General features: G+C 41.9%; 2 protein-coding genes across 3 annotated transcripts in view; one reads left to right on the forward strand and one right to left on the reverse strand.

The window, feature by feature from the left end:
- Positions 1-557, forward strand: part of LOC120311146 (protein FAM47E-like) — a 32,177-nt gene extending 31,620 nt beyond the window's left edge. For both annotated transcript variants that reach the window (XM_039350323.1, XM_039350324.1), the window contains one exon: positions 273-557. In XM_039350323.1, coding sequence (XP_039206257.1) covers positions 273-386 — 114 coding nt within the window. In that variant the 3' untranslated portion in view covers positions 387-557. The remainder of the gene's footprint in view (positions 1-272) is intronic.
- A 2,655-nt stretch (positions 558-3,212) lies between these two features.
- JCHAIN (joining chain of multimeric IgA and IgM) lies at positions 3,213-16,004 on the reverse strand. The gene is made up of 4 exons (XM_039350325.1): positions 15,762-16,004; positions 10,286-10,418; positions 7,071-7,151; positions 3,213-4,006 (listed from the first exon to the last, which is right to left on the reverse strand). Exons 1-4 carry the CDS (start codon positions 15,823-15,825, stop codon positions 3,808-3,810), a joined length of 477 nt encoding a protein of 158 aa, XP_039206259.1. The 5' UTR covers positions 15,826-16,004; the 3' UTR covers positions 3,213-3,807.
- Between the last annotated feature and the right edge of the window lie 7,590 nt (positions 16,005-23,594).

The following is a 23,594-nucleotide window of genomic DNA, read 5'->3' on the forward strand; positions in this document are numbered from 1 at the left end:
TGTAGGCTTTTTGATAGGGCCAGCAGGTCTGCTGGAGATGACGTAATTGCAACGGAAGAGATTCTGCTTGAAAAAAACATCACCTTATCAAGCAGGGGATAACCCGAATTTTAGTTTATATTCCAGGAATCTGTTGGGGATCCTGCAGCTGCTTGATAGCCTCATGTTTCCTTCAATAAGATCAGATTTCTAAAGTCTTTGGGTCAACAAAAGTTGGAGCGCCGTAACCTGTTCCTTGGAACAAGCCGGTGAAATTGTGTGTTTGGGTTCAGTTTTTGCAGCGGGTGCTGGAGGAACCGAATGGGCTTCCACCCAAAGTGGGGGCTTTGAAGAACACCAAGGAGGAACCCCAGAGGTGCAAAGACTTCCAAGAAGATTATTCATGAATGATGGGAATCTAACACAAAGAATCCAGGGACCAAGAGAATGGAAGCTGACGATAGCTCTATCCGTGATGTTATTTGAGCAGGAATTCTGAGGACGTGTACCTGAACGAAATTTTCTGAGCAATACCTGGGGAGGGTTCCCTACAAAATCCTTTGCCTCTTTTTTTTTTTACAGCTGGTCAAAAATCAGAATAAACAACGTAGTTGGAACCAAGAAACCTGCTGGGTACGCCTAGAAAAACCCAAGAGTCACCCAACAAGGGTTGGAAGGTTTCTTATTGCTGTCTCTAACCATAACATACACACAACTGATTAGATGTGTCCCTATTGATTTCTAAAGAAAAGAAATAGGGGAGAGACGATAGCAGTCTTCCAGTATCTGAGGGGCTGCCACAAGGCAGAGGGGGTCAGGTTGTTCACCAGAGTACCAGAGGGAAGGACGAGAAACAATGGTTGGAAGCTGATCAAAGAGAGAAGCAACCTGGAATTAAGGAGAAACTTCCTGACAGTGAAGACAATCAACTAATGGAACAGCTTGCTACCAGAAATCGTGAGCGCTCCATCACTGGAAGTTTTTAAAAAGAGACTGGACAATCACTTGTCTGAGATGGTATAGGTCAGGGTAGGCAACCTTGACTCTTTTATGACTCGTGGACTTCAACTCCCAGAATTCCTGAGCCAGCATGGCTCAGCTTGGAACCTCTCCCTTTCCCCTCAGCATGGCTGGCTCAGGAATTCTGGGAGTTGAAGTCCATGAGTCATAAAAGAGCCAAGGTTGCCTACCCCTGGTATATGTCTTCCTGCTTGAGCAGGGGGCTGGACTAGAAGACCTCCAAGGTACCTTCCAGCTCTATTCTATTCTATTCTATTCTATTCTATTCTATTCTATTCTATTCTAATTCTAATTCTTTCTTCTATTCTATTGTATTCTATTCTATTGTATTCTATTCTATTGTATTCTATTCTATTGTATTCTATTCTATTCTATTCTATTCTATTCGAGTTGGCAGGACATTCTGGGATCCTAAATCTTGCTGTTCCCCTTGCAGTATGTCCTTATTGTGCACCAGAAATGGGTTTGTGCTGCATTGCTGTCCACGCTTCGACATACAATGTTCCAAATGTTGTGATGGTTGGTTCCCTCTAATAAAATTCTGCCCCTAATGTCACCTGCTATGTGATGCATCCTCCTGACAACCAAAATAAATTGGTAGGGTGGGAGAACAAATGAACAAACATAGAGAAGAGTGGCTTCCACCAGAAGACCAGGAGAACCAATTGGGGCTATAGATTTACCACTATGGAAGGTATTATTTCAGACAGATTCCTCCCTTCACGCCCATCTTACATAGTCTGCGTTGGCATCTTTAGCCAGAGTTAAAAAGGGGAAGCATTTTGGGGCCACAGGTCACAAAGGGCACCCAGCTTATCAGGATCAACTCCAAAATAGTTTGATGTAGCACTGGCCTTTGAAGTGGAATATTTATTTAATTTCCTGCTTTTATTATTTTATACACACACACACACACACACACACACACACACACACACAAACTCAAGGTAACAAACATATCTAATAATTACTTTTCTTCCTATTTAGCCCAAAACAACAAACTGTGAAGTGAGTTGTGCTGAGAGAGATGGATTGGCCCAAAGTCATCCAGCTGCATTTCATGCCTGGGGTGGGACTAGAACTCACAATCTCCTGGTGATTGGCCAAAAGACCTCTAGCTGCCTTTTATGGCTGAGGTGAGACTAGAACTCACAGTCTCCTAGCAATTGCCCAAAGAGACCCAGCTGCCTTTCATGGCTGAGGTGGGACTAGAACTCACAATCTCCTAGAGATTGGCCCAAAGACACCCAGCTGCCTTTCATGGCTGAGGTGGGACTAGAACTCACAATCTCCTAGAGATTGGCCCAGAGACACCCAGCTGCCTTTCATGGCTGAGGTGGGACTAGAACTCACAATCTCCTAGAGGTTGTCCCAAAGACACCCAGCTGCCTTTCATGGCTGAGGTGGGACTAGAACTCACAATCTCTTGGCGATTGGCCCAAAGACACCCAGCTGCCTTTCATGGCTGAGGTGGGACTAGAACTCACAGTCTCCTGGTGATGGGCTCAAAATCATCCAGCTGGCTTTCATGTCTAAGACAGAGCTAGAACTCCCCCTTTCCTGGTGATTGGCCCTAAGTTATCCAGCTGGTTTTCACGCCTAAGGTGAGACTAGAACTCACTGTCTCCCGTTTTCTAGCCTGCTGCCTTAACCACTAGACCCAGGGTAGGCAGCCTTGGCTCTTTTATGACTCGTGGACTTCAACTCCCAGAATTCCTGAGCCAGCCATGCTGAGGAGAAAGGGAGGGGTTTCCAAGCTGAGCCATGCTGGCTCAGGAATTCTGGGAGTTGAAGTCCATGAGTCATAAAGCAGTCTAGGCCTAGGCCAGAGATAGGTAACGTTGGCTCTTTTATGACTTGTGGACGTCAACTCCCAGAATTCCTGAGCCAGGCATGCTGAGGGGAAAGGGAGAGATTTCCAAGCTGACCCATAAAAGATGTTATGTTCCTTTAAGAATATGTCCATGATAATAGAATAATTCTATCTAGTACAGGGGTAGGCAGCCTTGGCTCTTTTATGACTCGTGGACTTCAACTCCCAGAATTCCTGAGCCAGCTATGGAATTCTGGGAGTTGAAGTCCACGAGTCCTAAAAGGGCCAAGGTTGCCTACCCCTGCACTAGACCGAGCAGATTCTTTCTGCCACTTTGATAGCAGTTAGACATCTAATCCACTTTAACTCATAAAGCTGAATTCCAATGAAACGACGGTCGCTCTAATGAAATATTATTTTATTGATGGCAAGCGTGAATGAAAAGGGTAGTATAGAATGCAGATAAGAAGACAAAAGCAAGAGTTGTTTAGACTGGAAGAAGCATATGGGAGAAATCGAGGGAAAGCATTCTGCTGAGGCAGATGAAGAGATGGACAATTTTTAAACATTTTAATTTTTTTAAACCTTCTTTTCAGCATTAAGAGCAACGTGAAGATGTCTACACCAAAGATTTGGAAAGGTTTCTCTCTTCACCCAAGGGAATCAAGTTTCCAAGAGAGAGATCTAAGATGTCTCTGGAAACTCTCAGCATCTGGGACAAACTACAATTCCCAGGATCCTTTGGGAGAATAGAATGTTCATTTGAGCTTTTCCTTTCCCTTCTTAATTGTTGCGGCTTTTTAATCCATGGATCAATGCAGATACCCCAAATGGCAGCGAGAAAGATAGGAAAGGGGATCCTTGCATATCTGAAACTTTGGATATCCCCCCCCCCCGCCCAATGAGCTGTGAAAGCTGTCATTGGTATAAGGTCAACCTACATATCTGTGGTGTAGACATGCTCATAACTCTCAACAAAACACCCCAGTTGTGGTCTACTCTGGATAGCAGGACTCAGGGGTTAGGGCTGTCTGAATAACCTTAGTTTCCCCGTTGTTGGAGAACAAGGCAGAAACCGTGTAGCACTTATTCCGGTCGTAGGTGTAACAGGGTTCCTCGAAATTACCACATAACGTGCTTGAGCCAAACGTCACCCCCTTTTCAGTTTTGGGGTGGTCATCACATTTCTCACAACTGGAAAAGAAGACGGGAGGAGAAACATTAAGCCAAGTCACTGAAAAAATATTCCAGACATATCAATCTAGCTTCTTATTATAGCTGAAACGGCTATACCAGGGGTAGGCAACCTTGGCTCTTTTTTGACTCGTGGACTTCAACTCCCAGAATTCCTGAGCCAGCCATGCTGAGGGGAAAGGGAGAGGTTTCCAAGCTGAGGCATGCTGGCTCTGGAATTCTGGGAGTTGAAGTCTATGAGTCATAAAAGAGCCAAGGTTGCCTACCCTGGGCTATACGGCTAGAATTCCACTTGCTTAGCAGCTGCAGCTCCTGCCTTTCCTCAGAGGAAAGCTTAAATGAGAGTGGACAGGTAGTCCTCGACTTACGACAGTTGAGCCCAACATTTCTGTTGCTAAAGCAAAACAGTTAGGTGAGTTTGGCCCCATTTTATGACCTTTTCTTGCTACAGTTGTTAAGTGAATCCCTGCAGTTGTTAAGTGAGTCAGACAGTTCAGTGAATCTGATTTTCTCGTGGACTTTTCTTGTCAGAAGGTCGCAAAAGGCGACCATCACATGACTCCAGTACACTGGAACCATCATACACATGAGTCAGTTGACAAACGTCCCAAATTTTATTCACATGACCGTGGGGATGCTGCAATGGACGTAAGTGTGAGAAATGGTCATAAGCCACTTTTTTTTCCAGTACCTTTGTAACCTCCAACGGTCACTAAGCCAACAGTTGTAAGTCAAGGATTACCTGTGTTAGCTTCTGATTGGTCAGAAAAGAATTATTCCTGGCAGTGGTTTGTTCTCCAAGCTTGTTTCAATATCATTTCTGAACGTTTCGTTACCAAACTAGCTAACGTCATCAGCAGGGATTTTCACAAGACACGTATAAGCTAAGGATAATAGGACAGTAAAATCCTGCTGATGACGTTAGCTAGTTTGGTAACGAAACGTTCAGAAATGATATTGAAACAAGCTTGGAGAACAAACCACAGCCAACGTCAAGAACTCGAGCTACAAGTATTTTCTATTATTTCAAAGAATTATTCCTCCCAGCCCAGAGCCATCAAGGGGAAGAAGGGAACAGAAAAGAGATAAGAGGAGGATAAGAGTCCTTTCTCTATCCTAGCCTGCTCAGCTGCCTATTATCCAAGCTTTCTCAGGCTATAAATACCGTGTTTCCCCGAAAATAAGACCTTTTTTCTTTTTTCTTTTGCCTCCAAAAGAGGCACCAAGTCTTATTTTCGGAGTAGGCCTTACCTCACCTCTGGAACCGATAGCTCCACCCAGCTGGTCCACTTCTTCTGGGGCCGAAGTTCTGCAGCTGGATTCGGGCCTCCATTTTGCAGTTAGTTCTTTCTGGAAGGCCTATGCAGCCGACTACAAAGCTATGGATTCAATCCATAGCTTGGTTCTCGGCTGCAGAGGTCTTGCAGAAACAAGCTATGGATTGAATCCATAGCTCGGTTCTCGGCTGCAGAAGCCTTCCGGAAAGGCCTGTGACTGAGAAATGCAGGCCTGGCTGCAGAAGAGGCCTCAGAAGAAGAAGTGGGCCGGCAAGGAGAGGCCTGGCTGCAAGGGGAGTAGGGGCGGGGCAGATCCACCCCTCACCCCTGGCCTAGCTTGATTTTTAGGTGTGTGCCTCATCCCAAAATTAGGGCTTTTTTTGGAGGTAGGGCTTATATTAGGCCACCACCAAAAATCAAACTAGGGCTTATTTTCGGGGTAGGCCTTACAGAGTATCATCTCTACTGAAACCTGACCTTGCAATTGGTTACCATAGTAGCAGACTCTTCAACATGGCAAAAATAAGGTGCTTTATTGCAGGTAAGAAATAAGTCATGAACATACAACCATCCATTTATCAAACATTTAAAGTTACAGCAGCACTGGAAAAAAAAACCCACTTATAACTGGTCCTCGCACTTATGACTGTTGCAGCATCCCCACAGCCCTGTGATCAAAATTTGGGCAGTTTGTCAACGGGAATATATTTTCGACTGTTGCAGGGTGCCGGGGATTGTGTGATTACTATCTGCAACTTGCCCAGATGGCTTCAGACCATCCAAGGCAGAAAAGTCAGATCTGTTTAACAACCACCTTATTTAGCAATGGAAATTTTCTGGTCCGAGTTGTGGTTGTTAAGTCGAGGTCTGCCCAAGTATGACTGCTACAAAATACAGGAATAATATATATATATAAATTTACATACCCGCACCCATACCCATACAAGCCTGGGGTGGGGAAAATCATTCTTTTCAGACCAATCAGAAGCTAATATACTCATACAGCACATTGGATAGATAGATAGATAGATAGATAGATAGATAGATAGATAGATAGATAGATAGATAGATAGATAGATAGATAGGTAGATGATAGGTAGATGATAGGTAGATAGGTAGGTAAGTAGGTAGATAGAGAAAAAGAAAGAAAGAAGAAAAAAAGAAAGAAAGAAAGTTTAGCTGCCATTTGAACTACAAATAAGAGAACTTTTCAGACCAATCAGAAGCTAATACCTGTATACTCATACAGCACATTGGCTAGATAGATAGATAGATAGATAGATAGATAGATAGATAGATAGATAGATAGATAGATAGATAGATAATGAATGAATGAATGTTTGGCTGCCATTTAAACTACAAATAAGAGAACTTTTCAGACCAATCAGAAGCTAATATACAGCACATTGGCTAAATAAATAAGTAAGTATGTGAGTAAGTAAGTAAGTAAGTAAGTAAATAATGAATGAATGAATGAATGAATGAATGAATGAATGTTTAGCTGCCATTTGAACTACAAATAAGAGAACGTCCGAAAGGCGCTTTTTCAAAAGGCAACTGGACTTTGTTTTTTTTTTCCTTGAAGACATTTCTCTTCTCATCCAAGAAGCTTCTCCGGTTCTGAAGTTTTTCAGTTCAGAACCGAAGAAGCTTCTCGAATGAGAAGCGAAACGTCTTCAAGGGAAAAAAAGAACCAAAGTCCAGTTGCCTTTTGAAAAAGCGCCTTTGGGGCAACCATGACCTGGATGACTGAGAATCTTCGTAGACAAAATAAGAGAAAGCCTTACAGCTTGGAGAGCTTGTAGACAAACTTGGTTCTCACTGGTGAGGTGGGATCAGAAATGTTCTCCCTGGCGTTGAGGGGAATCCTGCAAAAAGGAAATTAAAAAAAAAAAAAGACTGCATATTAGTTTGTTCTCATGAAACACAACGGGAATCTATATTTGCTCTACTACAAGTGCCTTCCCGTTGCAACAAATTCCTTGTGTGTCCAACCACACTTGGCCAATAAAGAATAAAGAATTCTATCTCCCATAACCCCGGCCCTCTGTCCTATTGGCTAAGGATGATGGGTATTGTGTGTCTAGAAGGGGCCAGGTTCTCTCTCCTCCCGTTAGTCTTCCATAGCAGCAATGCAAAAATATAGTTGTATGCAGTGATGGGATTCAAATATGGGAACAACCGGTTCTCTGTGTGGATGCCACTTCCAGAAGTCCGTTCTGGGCCTGGGCAACAAAAAATTAGCTACCGGTTCTGCCAAAGTGGTGCAACTGGCTAAATCCCACCACTGGAGAGCAGTCTACCAATACTTGAGGGGCTGTCCCAGAGAAGAGGAGTCTGTGGACCTGTTCTCCGAAGCACTTGAGGGCAGGACAGGAAGTAATAGATGGAAGATCATCAAAGAGAGAAGCAACCTAGAATTAAGAAGAAATTTCTGGACATTTAGAACAATTAACCGGTGGAACAATTAGCCTCCAGAAGTTGTGGGTGCTCCAACACTGGAGGTTTTTAAGAAGAGATTGGACAACCGTTTGTCTGAAATGATATAGGGTCTCCTGCTTGAGCAGGGGGTTAGACTAGACTGTCAAGGTCCCTTCCAACTTTATTATTCTATGTTCTATATCAGGGGTCTTCAAACTTGCCCCTTTTATGATTTGTGGACTTCAACACCCAGAATTCCTCAGCCAGAATGCCTGGCTAAGGAATTCTGGGAGTTGAAGTCCACAAGTCATAAAAGGGCCAAGTTTGAAGACCCCTGTTCTATATATCAACACCAGGGGTCTTCAAACTTGGCTCTTTTATGACCTGTGGACTTCAGCTCCCAGAATTCCTCAGCCAGCATGCCTGGCTAAGGAATTCTGGGAGTTGAAGTCCACAAGTCATAAAAGGGCCAAGTTTGAAGACACCTGATCAACATTCTCACCCAGACCCAAAATCACTCTACGAACCTCAGTGGTTATGGCCGAAAATTGACTAGAACCAGAGTATTCCAGTCCTGGTCCAACATCTTCCCCATTGAACCATTCTAGCTCTTACAATGAAAGGGAGGGACTGCCAAAGTCACCCAGGAAGTTGCTACTGGTGAAGGGGGACTAAAACCAGATTATCTCCCATCTGTATCCAACCTCTTCACCATTATGTCACTTTGGCCATCTTCTATTTTTAGGTTCTAAACTACAGGAGTCTCCTAAAAGGGCAATCCTCCAGCTAAGCCGCAGTGTTTCTTCAACCTTGACAATTTTAAGGCATATGGACTTCAACTCCCAGAATTCCACAGCCAGCATTGCTGGCTGTGGAATTCTGGGAGTTGAAGTCCACATGCCTTAAAATTGTCAAGGTTGAGAAACACTGAGCTAAGGTAAGACAGCCACACCTGTAATTTGGCTCTGGAATTCTGGGAGCTGTAGTCCCAATGCATTTGGAGGGTACCATGAAGAGGAGACTGCAGTATAGTTTTGTGTGTCTTTTGCCCTCACTCCATGGTTTTGGAGTCTGGAAGGAGACTGGAGGCTAAAGCATATGAAGAACGGTTGTAGGAATTGGATATGGCTAATTTAATTTTTAAAAAAGGACTAGGGCTGACATGATAGCAGTCTTTCCAATATTTGAGGGTCTGCAACAAAAAGAAGGGGAGTCAAGCTATTCTCCAAAGCACCAGAAGGTAAGAGAAGAAACATCGGAGGGGAACTAATCAAGGAGAGAAGCAACCTAGAACTAAGGAGAAATCCTCTGACAGTGAGAACAATTAGTCAGTGGAACGCCTTGCCTCCAGAAGTTGTGGGTACTCCAACACTGGAGGTTTTTTTAAAAAAAAATTTTTTTATTTATAATACAGTTAAAAAAGAAAACATTGGACATGACGTAACATTCCAGTATAAACATTTCTATCAAATTATTTCTCTTCTTATATTTAGTTATTTCTCTCTATAAATACATATATGTTATTTATACAATACTTAATTCATTTCTCTATTTGCTGGCCTAAGATTATATACATTTCTATCTTAACACTAATCTGTAATCCCAACAGTCTTCCTCGATTCCCACCAATAGTAAAATTTGTCCCAGATTTCAAAGTATTCTGATCCACTCTTATCCTTCAGTTCCATCGTAAGCCTGTCCATTTCAGCGCAAGATAGTATTTTATATAGTAACTCTTCCTCTGTGGGAATTGCTTTGTTCTTCCATTTTTGTGCAAACGCCAGTATAGCAGCAGTCAAAATGTGCAACATCAAATAGACTATCTCCTTGTCATATTTCTCTATGGTTATGCCCAATAAAAAAAGTTCAGGTTTTAGCTCTATCTCCAACATTAATATTTCTTCCAACCATTTTCTTATCCTATTCCAATAATCACAGGCTTTAACAGTGTTTCTCAACCTTGACAATTTTAAGGCATGTGGACTTCAACTCCCAGAATTCCACAACCAGCAATGCTGGCTGTGGAATTCTGGGAGTTGAAGTCCACATGCCTTAAAATTGTCAAAGTTGAGAAATACTGCTAGTTTAGGACATTCCCACCACATATGGTAATAGGTCCCTATTACTAATTTGCATTTCCGACATATGGGTGAGAGATTTGGGCCCATTTTGGCGAACCTTGTGGGTGGGAAATGCCATATGTAAAACATCTTGTAGAGATTTTCCTTATAAGAAGTAGCTAAGGTGAGTTTCCTGTTTCTTTCCCACAATTCTTGCCAGATATGCAGATCAGTATTAAAGCCGAAATCCCTACTACACTGGAGGTTTTTAAGAAGAGATTGGACAACCATTTGTCTGAAATGCTTGCGGGGTTTGGATTAAAAAACCTCCAAGATCCCTTCTAACTCTGTTATTCTATTAGAAGGAACTTTCAGAGCTATAAAAAGATTGGGGTATGAGTGAGCTCAGGATGCCCATGCTTGCCCCCCAAATTGTACATCTCTGTCATTGCCCCCATTCCTTTCTGTGACGACGTCTTTCAGAAATGCAAAAGGCAGAGGGAAGATAAGGCATCACTTACATGATACGGATGTTTCTCTCCAGGACTTGTTCTTGGGGGTTTTCTTTATCTGGGACGAGTTTTGATGTCACCTTTATACACTGGCACTTGTTATCCACCAGAACCGTCTCTTCATCATCCTCCTGCCAGTAAGCTTAAAACAAATAAACTAATCAAGTTGGAAACTCATCCAGGAGAGAACCAACCTAGAACTTTCCTGACAGTTAGAAGAATTAGTCAGTGGAACTGCTTGCCTCCAGAAGTTGTGGGTGCTCCAACATGGGAGGTTTTTAAGAAGAGATTGTCTGAAATGGTTGAGCAGGGGATGGACTAGACCAGGATTTTTAACCAGTGGTACGGGTACAACCTGTGGTACATTGGCACCTGGCAGGTGGTACGCGACTATCCTAGAAAAGTGGTAGCTGGGGACGGGAATGAGCTGAACCGGTGGCAGCACCGCACAAGCCTGAGCAAGAGATGGCTGAAGCTGCAGGGCTGTCAGGGCTCAGTGGAAGTGCCAGGATCAGTGCCAGGCTCCAGCTGGAGCTCGGCGCTGATCCTGGCGCTTCTGCTGAGCCCAGAAGAAGCGCCGATCAGCTGGAATGTTGCAGCATCTCCAGGGTCTTGTGATTTACATTCAGATGCTTGGCAACTGATTCATATTTATGACGGTCACAGTGTCCAGGGTCATGTGAAGTGACCAAAACCTGCTGTAACCATCCAGCAGACGGGGGGGGGGAATAAAAACCAAACACCACCCCCGCTGCCAATCCTCAACAGAAATGTTCACAACAATGAAAACCTTGGACAGAGGAAAAGTGCGGACGGGTGGGCAGGCAGGTGTCTTGCTCCGCTGTGGCTTGGGGGGCACTTTTTTCAGTGCCATTGTAACTTCAAACAGTCACTAAGCGAACTGTTGTAAGTCAAGGACTACCTGTACTTTCTCACTTTTTTCCTTTTTCCTTTTTTTGGGGGGGGGGTGTCATTAAGTTTTTGACACCTTGCTAGGTGACTGGTGGTACTCGGATGTTGCCATATCCTAAAAGTGGTACAATGGGTGAAAAGGTTGAAAAGCCCTGGACTAGACCCAGGTCCTTTCCAACTCTGTTATTCTGTTATTCAAATAAAATGCATCAATAAGACCGTAAGAAATGACCAACATTCTTTAATGCCATTTAATCCAGAGTCTGATTTTATGATGTGTGTCCAACGGCTATGAAAAAAAAACAAGGCTGGCTGAAAGAGAAGTTGTAGTATTAGTAATATTGAGAAATGCATCTGAAAAAGACCGGAAGCTAAATTTAGGATAGGTGCAAAGGAAACTGAAACCCCAGCCTTTCAAGGTATATTTTCAGACACAAGGCATGATTTTGCAAGCTAGTCTTTCGATGACAAATGAATACTTGAAATCAGCTGAGTCACCTCTTTACGCTTTACGCAACGCTGGCTGGGTTGGTAAATTTGGCAGTCCCCAAATTAGTCAATCATGTTGTGCAGATCTGGAGCCAAGTCTGGTGTTCCAACTTTAAGTCCAAATCAACCTTCCCACATTCTAATTGACCCAAAAGGAGAATCTGCAGACTTAAATCGGAGACATTCTTCTCTTGAGGCTTCTGAATGCAGAATGCTTGCAGTCTCCTAAAAACATTGTGGGTTCCTTGTAGTTCTAAAGCTGCATTTGATTTTGGGGGGCTAATTTTATCTTGATGTTGCCCTAATGCCAAACCCCCATTACCTGTAGCTCCTTCCCTGGAACGTGCTGTGACAGAGAAGGAGGGAGGGAGGGAGGAAGGGAGAGAGAGAGAGAGAGGGAGAGGGAGAGAGGGAGGAAGGGAGAGAGAGAGGGGAGGGGAGAGGGAGAGGGAGAGGGGGAGAGGGAGGGAGGAAGGGAGAGAGAGAGAGAGAGAGGGAGGGAGAGGGAGAGGGAGAGAGGGAGGGAGGGAGGGAGAGAGAGGGAGAGAGAGAGGATCAAAAGAAAATAGAATTTATTAAAAGAATGGCTGCCCCACACTCAGACTTTGTGCCTGATTCAGCCCTATTTAATGTGCCCCCTCCCAACAGCTTATTTGAGAATGAGGCACAATTAAAAAAAGATGACCCATCTCTGTTGCTGTCCAGATAGCTCAGTCAAAGGCTGCACTTTCCCCTAGTTGACAAATCTTTTTTGTGTATGCATGTAGATGTTTTAGTCCAGGGGTCTTCAAACTCGGCCCTTTTATGACTCGTGGACTTCAACTCCCAGAATTCCTCAGCCAGCGTGCCTGGCTGAGGAATTCTGGGAGTTGAAGTCCACGAGTCATAAAAGGGCCGAGTCTGAAGACCCCTGTTTTAGTCTTTTAATTTTTTTCAAGGTCATTAACGTCAGTTGGACTCCGAGATACCATGATAGGAAAAGTTTCAACTTGTTGAGTTGACCCTTACTTAGTCACCAGAATGCAAAAAAAGATGCTAAGACTCTAGAACAGGGGTAGGCAACTGTTGCTCTTTTATGACTGGTGGACTTCAACTCCCAGAATTCCTGAGCCAGCATGGCTCAGCTTAGAAACCTCTCCCTTTGCCCTCAGTATGGCTGGCTCAGGAATTCTGGGAGTTGAAGTCCACGAGTCATAAAAGAACCAAGGTTGCCTACCCCTGGTATAGAAAGAGTGCAGAGAAGAGCAGCAAAGATGATTAGGGGGCTGGAGGCTAAAACATACCACCAGCGGTCGGGGGAGCTAGACATGCCTATCAAAGAGGAATAAGGAGGACATGATAGCAATCTTCCAATATTTGCAGGGCTGCCCCAAAGAAGAGGGAGTCAAGCTATTCTCCAGAGCACCTGAAGGCAGGACAAGAAGTCATGGAGTGGAAGCTAATCAAAAAGAGAAGCAACCTAGAACTAAGGAGAAATTTCCTGACAGTTAGAACAATTAATCAGTGGAACAGAAGTTGTGGGTGCTCCATCACTGGAGATTTTAAGGTTTTAAGTAGAGATTGGCCAGCTATTTGTCCAGAATAGTATTGCATGGGCAGTGGGCTGGACTAACGGACCTCCAAAATCCCTTCCAACCCTACTAATTCTTTGAAATAAAAAAGAGGTAGCTCTGTTACAACCCCACATTTTTCTATTTCCTCCTTTCACACAAGCTGTGAGCACCCCTAATGTCTACCCATCTGCATATTTGTAGAATTTTTGCATGAAGCAGAAAAAAAAATGCACTTACAATCTCAGGTTAGAAAAAAATGGATAATTCAAAAAAACCAGAGGGTTTTTTTTTTTGTATTCTTAAAACAAGTGATCATTCTGTAGTTGCATTTGTATTTGTTGCAAAGGAAATCGGAACCTTCTTTTTATCTTTTGATTCTCTTTCTACACTTTCGCTTTTCTTTTCTTTACTGTTTCTCCTCTTTATTAATTTGGGTTTTATTTGTTTTGCAAGCTTTTAATAAAACATTTATAAAAAAAAAGCAATGTCCATTCATCTGGTTTGGTTTTCTAGTTCCAGCTTCTGTATTTAGTCACCCTTCTTCGCTACTTTTTTGGGGGAATTTAAGAAATATTGTGAAGGGTGTTTCTTCCAGAAATGAACTGTAAAAGTCAAGTCAGAAAACCACAGGGAAGGATGGCAAACAGATATTGAAATTCACAAGGCAAACGTGATATATTCTATTTGTCTAACTAAGAAGGAAGGAGAACTTCATGATTTAGCTTGTTCCATAAAATCAAAATAAAATCAAGCACCTTGGGATTAATTATTTTAAAACAGAGCTATGCAAATGCAAGGAATGAAATTTTTAAATGTAGAAAATAGATACAGGAATGCTCATTTTATTGCATTAGAAGTATTTAAATTAGGTGTCTGTTTCTTTCTCTGGATATTTTTATGGCTAGTCCCCTTTTCCCATCACTTTAAATCAGGATGAAATAAGCATTTTGTTCTGACATTTCTGACTTTTAACAAATAGCAAGCAGTGAAACTTTTTAAATGTAAGAAATACTGGTGTGCTCCTTTTATCGAATTAAAAGTATTTAATGAATATTTTTATATGTACCCTCTTTCTCCATCACTTATAAATGAGGATAAAATAATTTATTTTATTCCAGCATTTTTTACTTTTAACGAATAGCTGTTATTATCCTGATATCACTTTAAAGCAGCATAAAAGAAGCATTTTATTCAAGTATTTCTTACTTTTAACGAATAACCTGTGGGTAATGCAAAGTAAAGTTTCACAACTGAAATTATAAACTCTTATTAAGGAAAGTTTCTACAAAGAAGAGACTAGACAATCACTTGTTCTGAAAGGGTATAGGTTCTCCTGCTTGAGCAGAGGACTGGACTAGAAGATCTCCAAGGTCCCTTCTATTCTATTCTATTCTATTCTATTCTATTCTATTCTATTCTATTCTATTCTATTCTATTCCATTCCATTCCATTCCATTCTTATTCTTTCCTATTCTATTCTATTCTATTCTATTCCATTCCATTCCATTCCATTCTTATTCTTTCCTATTCTATTCTATTCTATTCTATTCTATTCTATTCTATTCTATTCCATTCCATTCCATTCCATTCCATTTCTATTCTATTCTATTCTATTCCATTCCATTCCATTCCATTCCATTCCATTCTTATTCTATTCTATTCTATTCTATTCTATTCTATTCTATTGCATTCCATTCCATTCCATTCCATTCTATTCTATTCCATTCCATTCCATCCCATTCTATTCCACTCTATTCCACTCCATTCCATATATTCTATTCTATTCTATTCTATTCTATTCTATTCTATTCTATTCTATTCTATTCTATTCTATTCTATTCTATTGCATTGCATTGCATTGCATTGCATTGCATTGCATTCCATTCCATTCCATTCCATTCCATTCCATTCCATTCCATTCCATTCTATTCTATTCTATTCTATTCTATTCTATTCCATTCCATTCCATTTCATTCTATTCCACTCTATTCCACTCCATTCTATTCTATTCTATTCTATTCTATTCTATTCTATTCTATTCTATTCTATTCTATTCTATTCCATTCCATTCCATTCCATTCCACGCCACTCCACTCCATTCCATTCCATTCCATTCTAAGCAATTTTATATCTATCTACATCTACATCTATATCTATCCCTATATCTCAACACTCAACACTCTCTATATGATAAAATATTAGAAAAAAGATACACACTCTTACTTTTACTAAATTACTGTTAAAAAAATCTCTTATAAACCACAAGAGTTGAATGCGTCAGATAGACCAATGGCTGTTTCTGAGTGTCTGCCTGCATACATGCACACACATCTCTGCCTTATTTTAAACCATTTACGGTAGAGCAAAATATATTAAGCCTCTCATACCAGGATTATTTATTGTAAAAAAAAGTTTCCTAGGAGAATTATTAAGGGATGGATGTGCCAGTTGAAACAATGGGCAATTCCCCCCCCCCCAACTGGGCTGCATGAACAATTCTGCAGGGATTTCTCTTGATAAGTTTCACTTACCATTCACAAGAACCGTGGTGCAAAAAAGGATCGCAATTCCATAGATCAGCCAAGAAGTTTTCATCTTTAAGTCTCGTGTTCAGCTGCTCTCTGCAGTGTGTTCCTCAGCTAGGAAGGTTTGTGTGGAAGTGTTGTACACCAGTTGTTGTTTTTTTTTCCTGAAAGACCAAGGCTAATTACAGGCAAGCAGCACTGAAGGCTGTGACCACCTATTGTGAAACCACAAGCTTTTGTCGGTATACTAATCAGAGAGGAAACCTCCCTGTTCTTTGAAAGCTTGGCTAGACGGTAGCATTTTTCTTTTTCCTGCTTTATTAAGCTTTTTATTTGTATCAATAGTAATTTCTAGATCGAGAGATGCATAGGTAACATAAATGGAAAAATAATACATACAATGCACGAAATTACAAAATGTGCTTTGAGCAAGTTGTGATGTTTTGGGACAGTGTTGCTCAAAGGTGACAACTTTTAAGATGTGTGCACTTCAACTCCCAGAATGCTAGCTGGGGAATTCTGGGAATTGAAGTCCACACATCTTAAAAGTTGCCAAGTTTGAAAAACAAGAGTGCTTTGGAACTCTTGATTAACAAATTAATCTTGTCTAGTACTGCAATGCAACTGGGAATTTAATCTTTTCTGGAATAGATACTACTCACGAGAGGCCATTGGGGCATAAATAGAATAGTATGTGGCACAGAATTAGCTTTAGATAGTTTTCAGCTAATGGAAAAAGACACTGATTTCCAATCGGATAGTTAATAATGCCTATTATAGTTATACATAGTTCCATTATTCTTTTACAACAGAAACCACAAACCATTTGTGGCCTCTTAAAAAATAAAAAACTTCATTGTTGTTGTTGTTGTTGTTGTTGTTAATTGCGAAGTCGTGTCCGACCCATCACGACCCCATGGACAACGTTCCTCCAGGTCTTCCTGTCCTCTACCATCTTCTGGAGTCCATTTAAGTTCACACCTACTGCTTCCGTGACTCCATTCAGCCATCTCATTTTCTGTCGTCCCCTTCTTCTATTGCCCTCCATCTTTCCCAGCACTAGGCCCTTCTCCAGTGAGTCCTTCCTTCTCATTAGGTGGCCAAAGTATTTGAGTTTCAACTTCAGGATCTGGCCTTCTAAAGAGCAGTCGGGGTTGATCTCTTCTAGGACTGACTGGTTTGATTGCCCTGCAGTCCAGGGGACTCGCAGGAGTCTTCCCCAGCACCATAGTTCAAAGGCCTCAATTCTTTGGCGCTCAGCCTTTCTTATGGTCCAACTTTCACAGCCATACATTGCAACTGGGAAAACCATGGCCTGGACAATATGCACTTTTGTTGGCAGGGTGATGTCTCTGCTTTTTAGTATGCTGTCTAGATTTGCCATAGCTTTCCTCCCCAGGAGCAAGCGTCTTTTAATTTCTTGGCTGCAGTCCCCATCTGAGGTGATCTTTGAGCCCAGAAAAATAAAATCTGTCATTACCTCCATTTCTTCCCCATCTATTTGCCAGGAATTGAGAGGGCTGGATGCCATGATTTGGTTTTCTTAATGTTGAGTTTCAAGCCAACTTTTGCACTCTCCTTCTTCACCCGCATCAAGAGGCTCTTTAGTTCCTCTTCGCTTTCTGCCATTAGAGTGGTATCATCTGCATATCTTAGGTAGTGATAAACTAATATCACGTGAAGGTTTTCTAAACCATTGCCCATGGAATGGAATGGAATGGAATGGAATGGAATGGAATAGAATAATAATAATAATAATAGGAATAGAATAGAATAGGATAGGATAGGATAGGATAGGATAGGATAGGATAGGATAGGATAGGACAGGACAGGATAGGAGCTGGAAGGAACCTTAGAGATCTTCTAGTCCAGCCCCCTGCTCAAGTAGAAGAACTATACTGTTGAGTCCGTCACGAAATGGTAAGACACGAGAAGCAGTTGTAGTTCTCAGGAAACCTTTATTCTTCAGTTCAGCTTACAATGGAATATGGCGGCAATGCCCAAAACTCTCGGCCTCCTTTTATAGGCCTTTCCCGGGTCAATCTGCTACTTTTGGCGCGCCAGCACCCGCGCATGCGCACACGTACTGGTGACAGCCTGTCTGGTCCCGGGCAGCTTGCACCTGCCCGGAACCGCCTGCAATGCCCCGAGCCTGCTTGCAAGGCTCAGAACATAACATATACCATCTGAGACAGGTGATTTTCCAGTCTCTTCTTAAAAACCTCCAATGATGGAGCGCTCATAACTTCTGGAGGCAAGTTGTTCCACTGATTAATTGTTCTAACTGTCAGGAAATTTCTTATTAATTCTAGATTGTTTCTCTCCTTGATTCCTTGACTTGTAGAAGGGATGACATGATAGCAGTCTTCCAATACTTGAGGGGCTGCCACAAAGAAGAGGGGGGTCAACCGATTCTCCGAAGCACCTGAAGGCAGGGCAAGAAGCAATGGATAGAAACTAATCAAGGAGAGAAGCAACCTGGAATTAAGGAGAAGTTTCCTGACAGTGAGAACAATTAATCAGTGGAACAACCTGCCTCCAGAAGTTGTGGGTCCTCCATCACTGGAGTCTTTTAAGAAGAGACTGGACAGTCATTTGTCCAGAATGGCATAGGGCAAGGGTCTTCAAACTTGGCCCTTTTATGACTTGTGGACTTCAACTCCCAGAATTCCTCAGCCAGGCACGCTGGCTGAGGAATTCTGGGAGTTGAAGTCCACAAGTCATAAAAGGGCCAAGTTTGAAGACTCTTGGCATAGGGTCTCCTGCCTGAACAGGGGGTGGACCAGAAGACCTCCAACGTCACTTCCAACTTTATTATTCTGTTAAAGTATATACACCAAACATATGTGTGTGTGCATGTGTGTAGAGGAAAAGACAGGAAAAAGAAAAATAGTGGGGAAAAAAGATGGCAGTTACATGGGAACTGTGACCACAAAGGTAGATGTGACACAGATATTCTTGCATTGACTAGTAAATTCACACGAATCCTGTGATAAGGGTTTTTTTTTAAAAAAAAAAATCCCCAAGCAATGGTTTTATTTTAAACAGAATAAAATGTTACTGATGATAACAGAAAGTAATTTATACCTAGATATCCACTTGCTTTTTTCAGTCCAGCTTTTGGGTTCTGCCTTTAACTGCCTTCAAGCACACGTTAAAAAATACCCACCTTCTGACCACAGTTTGATTTCTAAAATATAAAGTTTCAGTTCCATTGTTGGTTCGGTTCCAAAAAACAAAAGAAGGGTTATTTTGCAGATGATGCCCCCAACTGAATTTTCAAACCAAGACTTAGAACTAATATATTATTAGCATCAGGTAGGAGGGCTTTGTCTTTTTCAGAAAATGCCAGAGTACACAAGTACTTCAGCTACCCACGCCTAACCACAACTTGATCCAACATCCTTTAGTTTAGAGGACAAAACAAGAAACGAAAAGAAAGAGGGGATTGTTATATTTCCATTAGGTTAAAAGAAGCCAAAGGGCAGAGAGGTTGTGACGTGGACAGACACGGCAGATCTTAGGGAAATGGGAGAATAGAGTAGAGTAGAGTAGAGTAGAGTAGAGTAGAGTAGAGTAGAATAGAATAGAATAGAATAGAATAGAATAGAATAGAATAGAATAAATAGAATAGAATATAGGAAAGAATAAGAATAGAATAGAATAAGAACAGAATGAATAGAATGGAATAATAAGGTGACCAACTTTTTTACAATGAAAAGGAGGACACAAATAAATTGAAGAAAAAAATATTGTAAATAAAAGAAATATTTTATTCATTGCAACAATAATACAGAATACACTATAATATGATAAATGCATAATAAAAAACATTTGTAACAATAACATTTTATATTGTAATTATGCTTACATGCTGCGCCCCCGCCCCCAGCCGCCCCGCCAGCACTGCTGCCCTGCTGTGTAGAGTGGGCCCCGCGGCTGCCAAAGCACCAGCTATGCTGGCTCCAGCTCCGGGGGGCAGCCCGCCATCAACACATCCCGCCTGCAGCCACCCCGCCAGCACCATCGCCCATTCTGTGCAGCCCCGTGTAGAGCAGGCCCCGTGGCTCCCACAGCACAGGGGGAAGCCGACCACTGCCGCCCCTCACACCCACATCCCACAGCAGCCCCGCCACCCTTGCCTCTTGTGCCCGCAGCCATTATTGCCCTAGCAGGGCCGAAGATCAAGAGAAAGTTACCATTAATGTGGAATAATGAACAATCACTAGAATAATGATGTGTCTGCATAATTACTGGAATAGTGCTGTGTTAGTAGTATGTGACTAACCTAATGTGCATTGCACTTGGATACAATGTATGTAGCAAACTCTCCATTGCATACCCGTGAGAAATGAACCTAATGTATTACAATGTGTATTTCAATGTGTATTCCTTTGTTCCTGAGAAAGGGAAAGTATAAAACTGTAGTCTGAACCCGCCCTCGGGGTTCAGAGTTGCTTGTTGCTATTGCTTCTGAACCTGCGCAATAAATCTCTCTGCTAAAACCCTCTGGAATTCGTAAGAGTCCTTTCGTTTTCCACAAGACTGTGGCATCACCGCTCCAGTCTCCTTCAGGTATCTTCGGGACTAACTAGGAGATGGTGTAGTTGGGTAGCAGGGAAGGGTGCAAAGTTCCTGCCAATTTGCCTTCGCTGCAGACAACCTACATGTGCAAAATTTGCTGGCCGGGTGTTTTGGCGCGCTCAGCAGCAATTCCTATTGGCTTTCAAAAGCCAATAGGGGGAGTAGCACAGCTCATGCAAAAGTTGAAAAAAAACCATCAAAAAAGGTGCCGGAACGCCGTTCTGAGCGTTCTATGAGAAAAAAAAAAGCCCTGCAGATTAGTCTTCAAATATCGAAAAGGAGGACATGTAGGAGGACACTTTTCGTGGGAGGGCAGAACACACAAAAGGAGGACTGTCCTCCCTAAAGGAGGATGGTTGGTCACCTTAGGAATAAGAATGAATAGAATAGAATAGAATAGAATAAGAACATTGTCACTTTAAATGTATACTAATCAGCATACATTAAAATGAGATTTCATTGCATACAGCTCTCAAAGGGTAACTGTCTCCAATATACACTGCATAAACATGACAAAAGAATATGCATATACCCACATACACATATTCTATTCTATTCTATTCTATTCTATTCTATTCTATTCTATTCTATTCTATTCTATTCTATTCTATTCTATTCTATTCTATTCTATTCCATTCCATTCCATTCTATTCCATTCCATTCCACTACACTACACTACACTCTACTCTTTCATTATTTCTATTCTAATTCTTATTCCTTATTCTATTCTATTCTATTTTTTGTTTGTGTGCCATACAGGTCTTCTGCTAGTTACAATCCGCTCCTGGGTTCACTTCAGGCTAATCTGCTTCTAGCAGCTTCTTATTGCAAGGAACCCATGTTGGAAAATTATGTTACTTGCATCTTTAAAACAAAGACTTTACTTACAACCATTCGTTTAGTGATCAAAATTACCACGACACTGGAAAAAGTGACTTATGACTGGTTCCACACTTACGACCATTGAAGTAGCATCTCCATGGTCACATGATCAAAATTCAGGTGCTTGGCAACTGACTTGTATTTAGGATGGTTTCACCGTCCCGCCATTTGTAATCTTCCCAGCCAACTTCCAACAAGCAAAGCAAATGGGAGAATCCAGATTTGCTTAAGGACCACATGATTCACTTACAACTGCAGTGATTTGCTTAATGACTGGGCCAAAAAAGGTTGTAAAATGGAGCAAAACTCACTGAACAACTGCCTGGCTTAACAATGGAAATGTTGGGTTCAGTTATGGTCATAAGTCAAGGACTACCTCCAAGGCTGGGACTCTACTTCTCTGACTCCTAGCTATAAGAAAGTTATGTAGTTATTGACGTCACTTTATACAGGTTTTCTCTGACCAGTTTTCCAACTCTCCTCATTTTGTTTTGCCTGGAGGGCACTCAGCTCAATTCAAATGAGTTAAAATGTGATAAAACAATTAAAATGAAAAGTCTGAATAAATAGGAAAGTCCCCCCCCCCATACACACCTTGTGTTGATTTTTGCCTACCTTAATCTCAAGTAAAACTCACGAAGTAGCAAGAAGCTACTTGACTTTGGCTAATCTTGAAAACTAAGTGGGATTGTCTTGGATTAATATTTGGATGGAAGCTTATGAACTAGGTTGGAAAGTAAAAAAAAAATACAAGAAATACAAGAATACAAGAAAATAATTGCAAACCATTTGTGTATCAAACAGAATAAAAGAATAACAGAGTTGGAAGGGACCTTGGGAGGTCTTCTAGTCCAACCCCGCTGCTTAGGCAGAAAACCCTATAATGGGGGTAGGCAACCTTGGCTCTTTTATGACTGGTGGACTTCAACTCCCAGAATTCCTGAGCCAGCCATGCTGAAGGGAAAGGGAGAGTTTCCAAGCTGAGCCATGCTGGCTCAGGAATTCTGGGAGTTGAAGTCCACGAATCATGAAGGGGCCAAAGTTTCCCTCATGCTGGCTCAGGAATTCTGGGAATTGAAGTCCATGAGTCATAAAAGAGTCAAGGTTGCCTATCCCTGCCCTATACCATTTCAGACAAATGGCTGTCCAGTCTCTTCTTAAAAACTTCCAGTGTTGGAGCATTCACAATTTCTGGAGGCAAGTTGTTCCACTGATTAATTGTTCTCACTGTCAGGAAATTTCTCCTTAATTCCAGGTTGCTTCTCTCCTTGATTAGTTTCCGTCCATTGCTTCTTGCCCTGCCTTCAAGTTTGAAGACCCCTGATGTATAGAAATCTCCATGTGAATAATCAATAATTGACTTCAACTTAAGGCTACTTTACTTTTAAAGTATAGTCAGATAATTCAGGGTCAAAAGTAATGCTACGGCCGCACAACCTTTTTTTCCTCTCCTCTATGCTTCTGTACAACCATGATAAACTGCCACGTTGGGATATTTTACAGTGCCTCTTCTCAATCAACGATGGACGGGAAGTCGAGAAAGGGACACCGACAGAAGAACAATGAGATTTACTTTAAGACTTGTGGTGGAAAAAGAATGCATCTGATACCCACAAAGTGATATATTAGGCCCAGCCCTGGAACCATTGTATGCAAACAGCCCAGGTGGCAGTTTATTTTTAAGAAAACCACAAAACAGGTGCAGCTGCTATGATTGAAGAGGAATAAAATAAACAGATTTAATAATTAGGATGAGGACACAACGTTGTTTAAAGTCTCAGAAGAAAGCTATCATTTCCACATTAGACTTTTCATCTTCTTGGAGCTATTACAGGTGGTCCTCGGCTTACCACTGTTTGTTTAGTGGCCATTCAAAGTTACAACAGCACTGAAAAGAACTGACATATGGCCGTTTTTCCGTTATGACCGTAGTAGCATCCCCATGGTCATGTGACTAAAATTTGAGTGCTTGGTAACTGGCATTTATTTATGACTGTCCTGGGGTCATCATTGGTAATCTTCCCAGCCAGATCCCTACAAGCCAAGTCGATAGGGGAAGTCAAATTCGTTTAATAGCCACAGGATTCAATTAACAACTGCAGTAAGTTGCTTAACAATTGTGGCAAAAAAGGTCATAAAATGAGGCGCAACTCACTTAACAACTGCCTCACTTAGCAGTTGGGCTCAATTGTGGTCCTAAGTCAGGGGTAGGCAACCTTGGCTCTTTTATGACTCATGGACCAACTCCCAGAATTCCTGAGCAAGCCATGTTTCCAAGCTGAGCCATGCTGGCTCAGGAATTCTGGGAGTTGAAGTCCACAAGTCATAAAAGAGCCAAGGTTGCCTATCTCTGGCCTAGGCCTAGGCCGCTTT

The sequence above is a fragment of the Crotalus tigris genome, unplaced genomic scaffold (assembly GCF_016545835.1).
Source record: "Crotalus tigris isolate CLP2741 ecotype Arizona unplaced genomic scaffold, ASM1654583v1 scf7180000018322.853269, whole genome shotgun sequence".
NCBI classification, from domain to species: domain Eukaryota; kingdom Metazoa; phylum Chordata; class Lepidosauria; order Squamata; family Viperidae; genus Crotalus; species Crotalus tigris.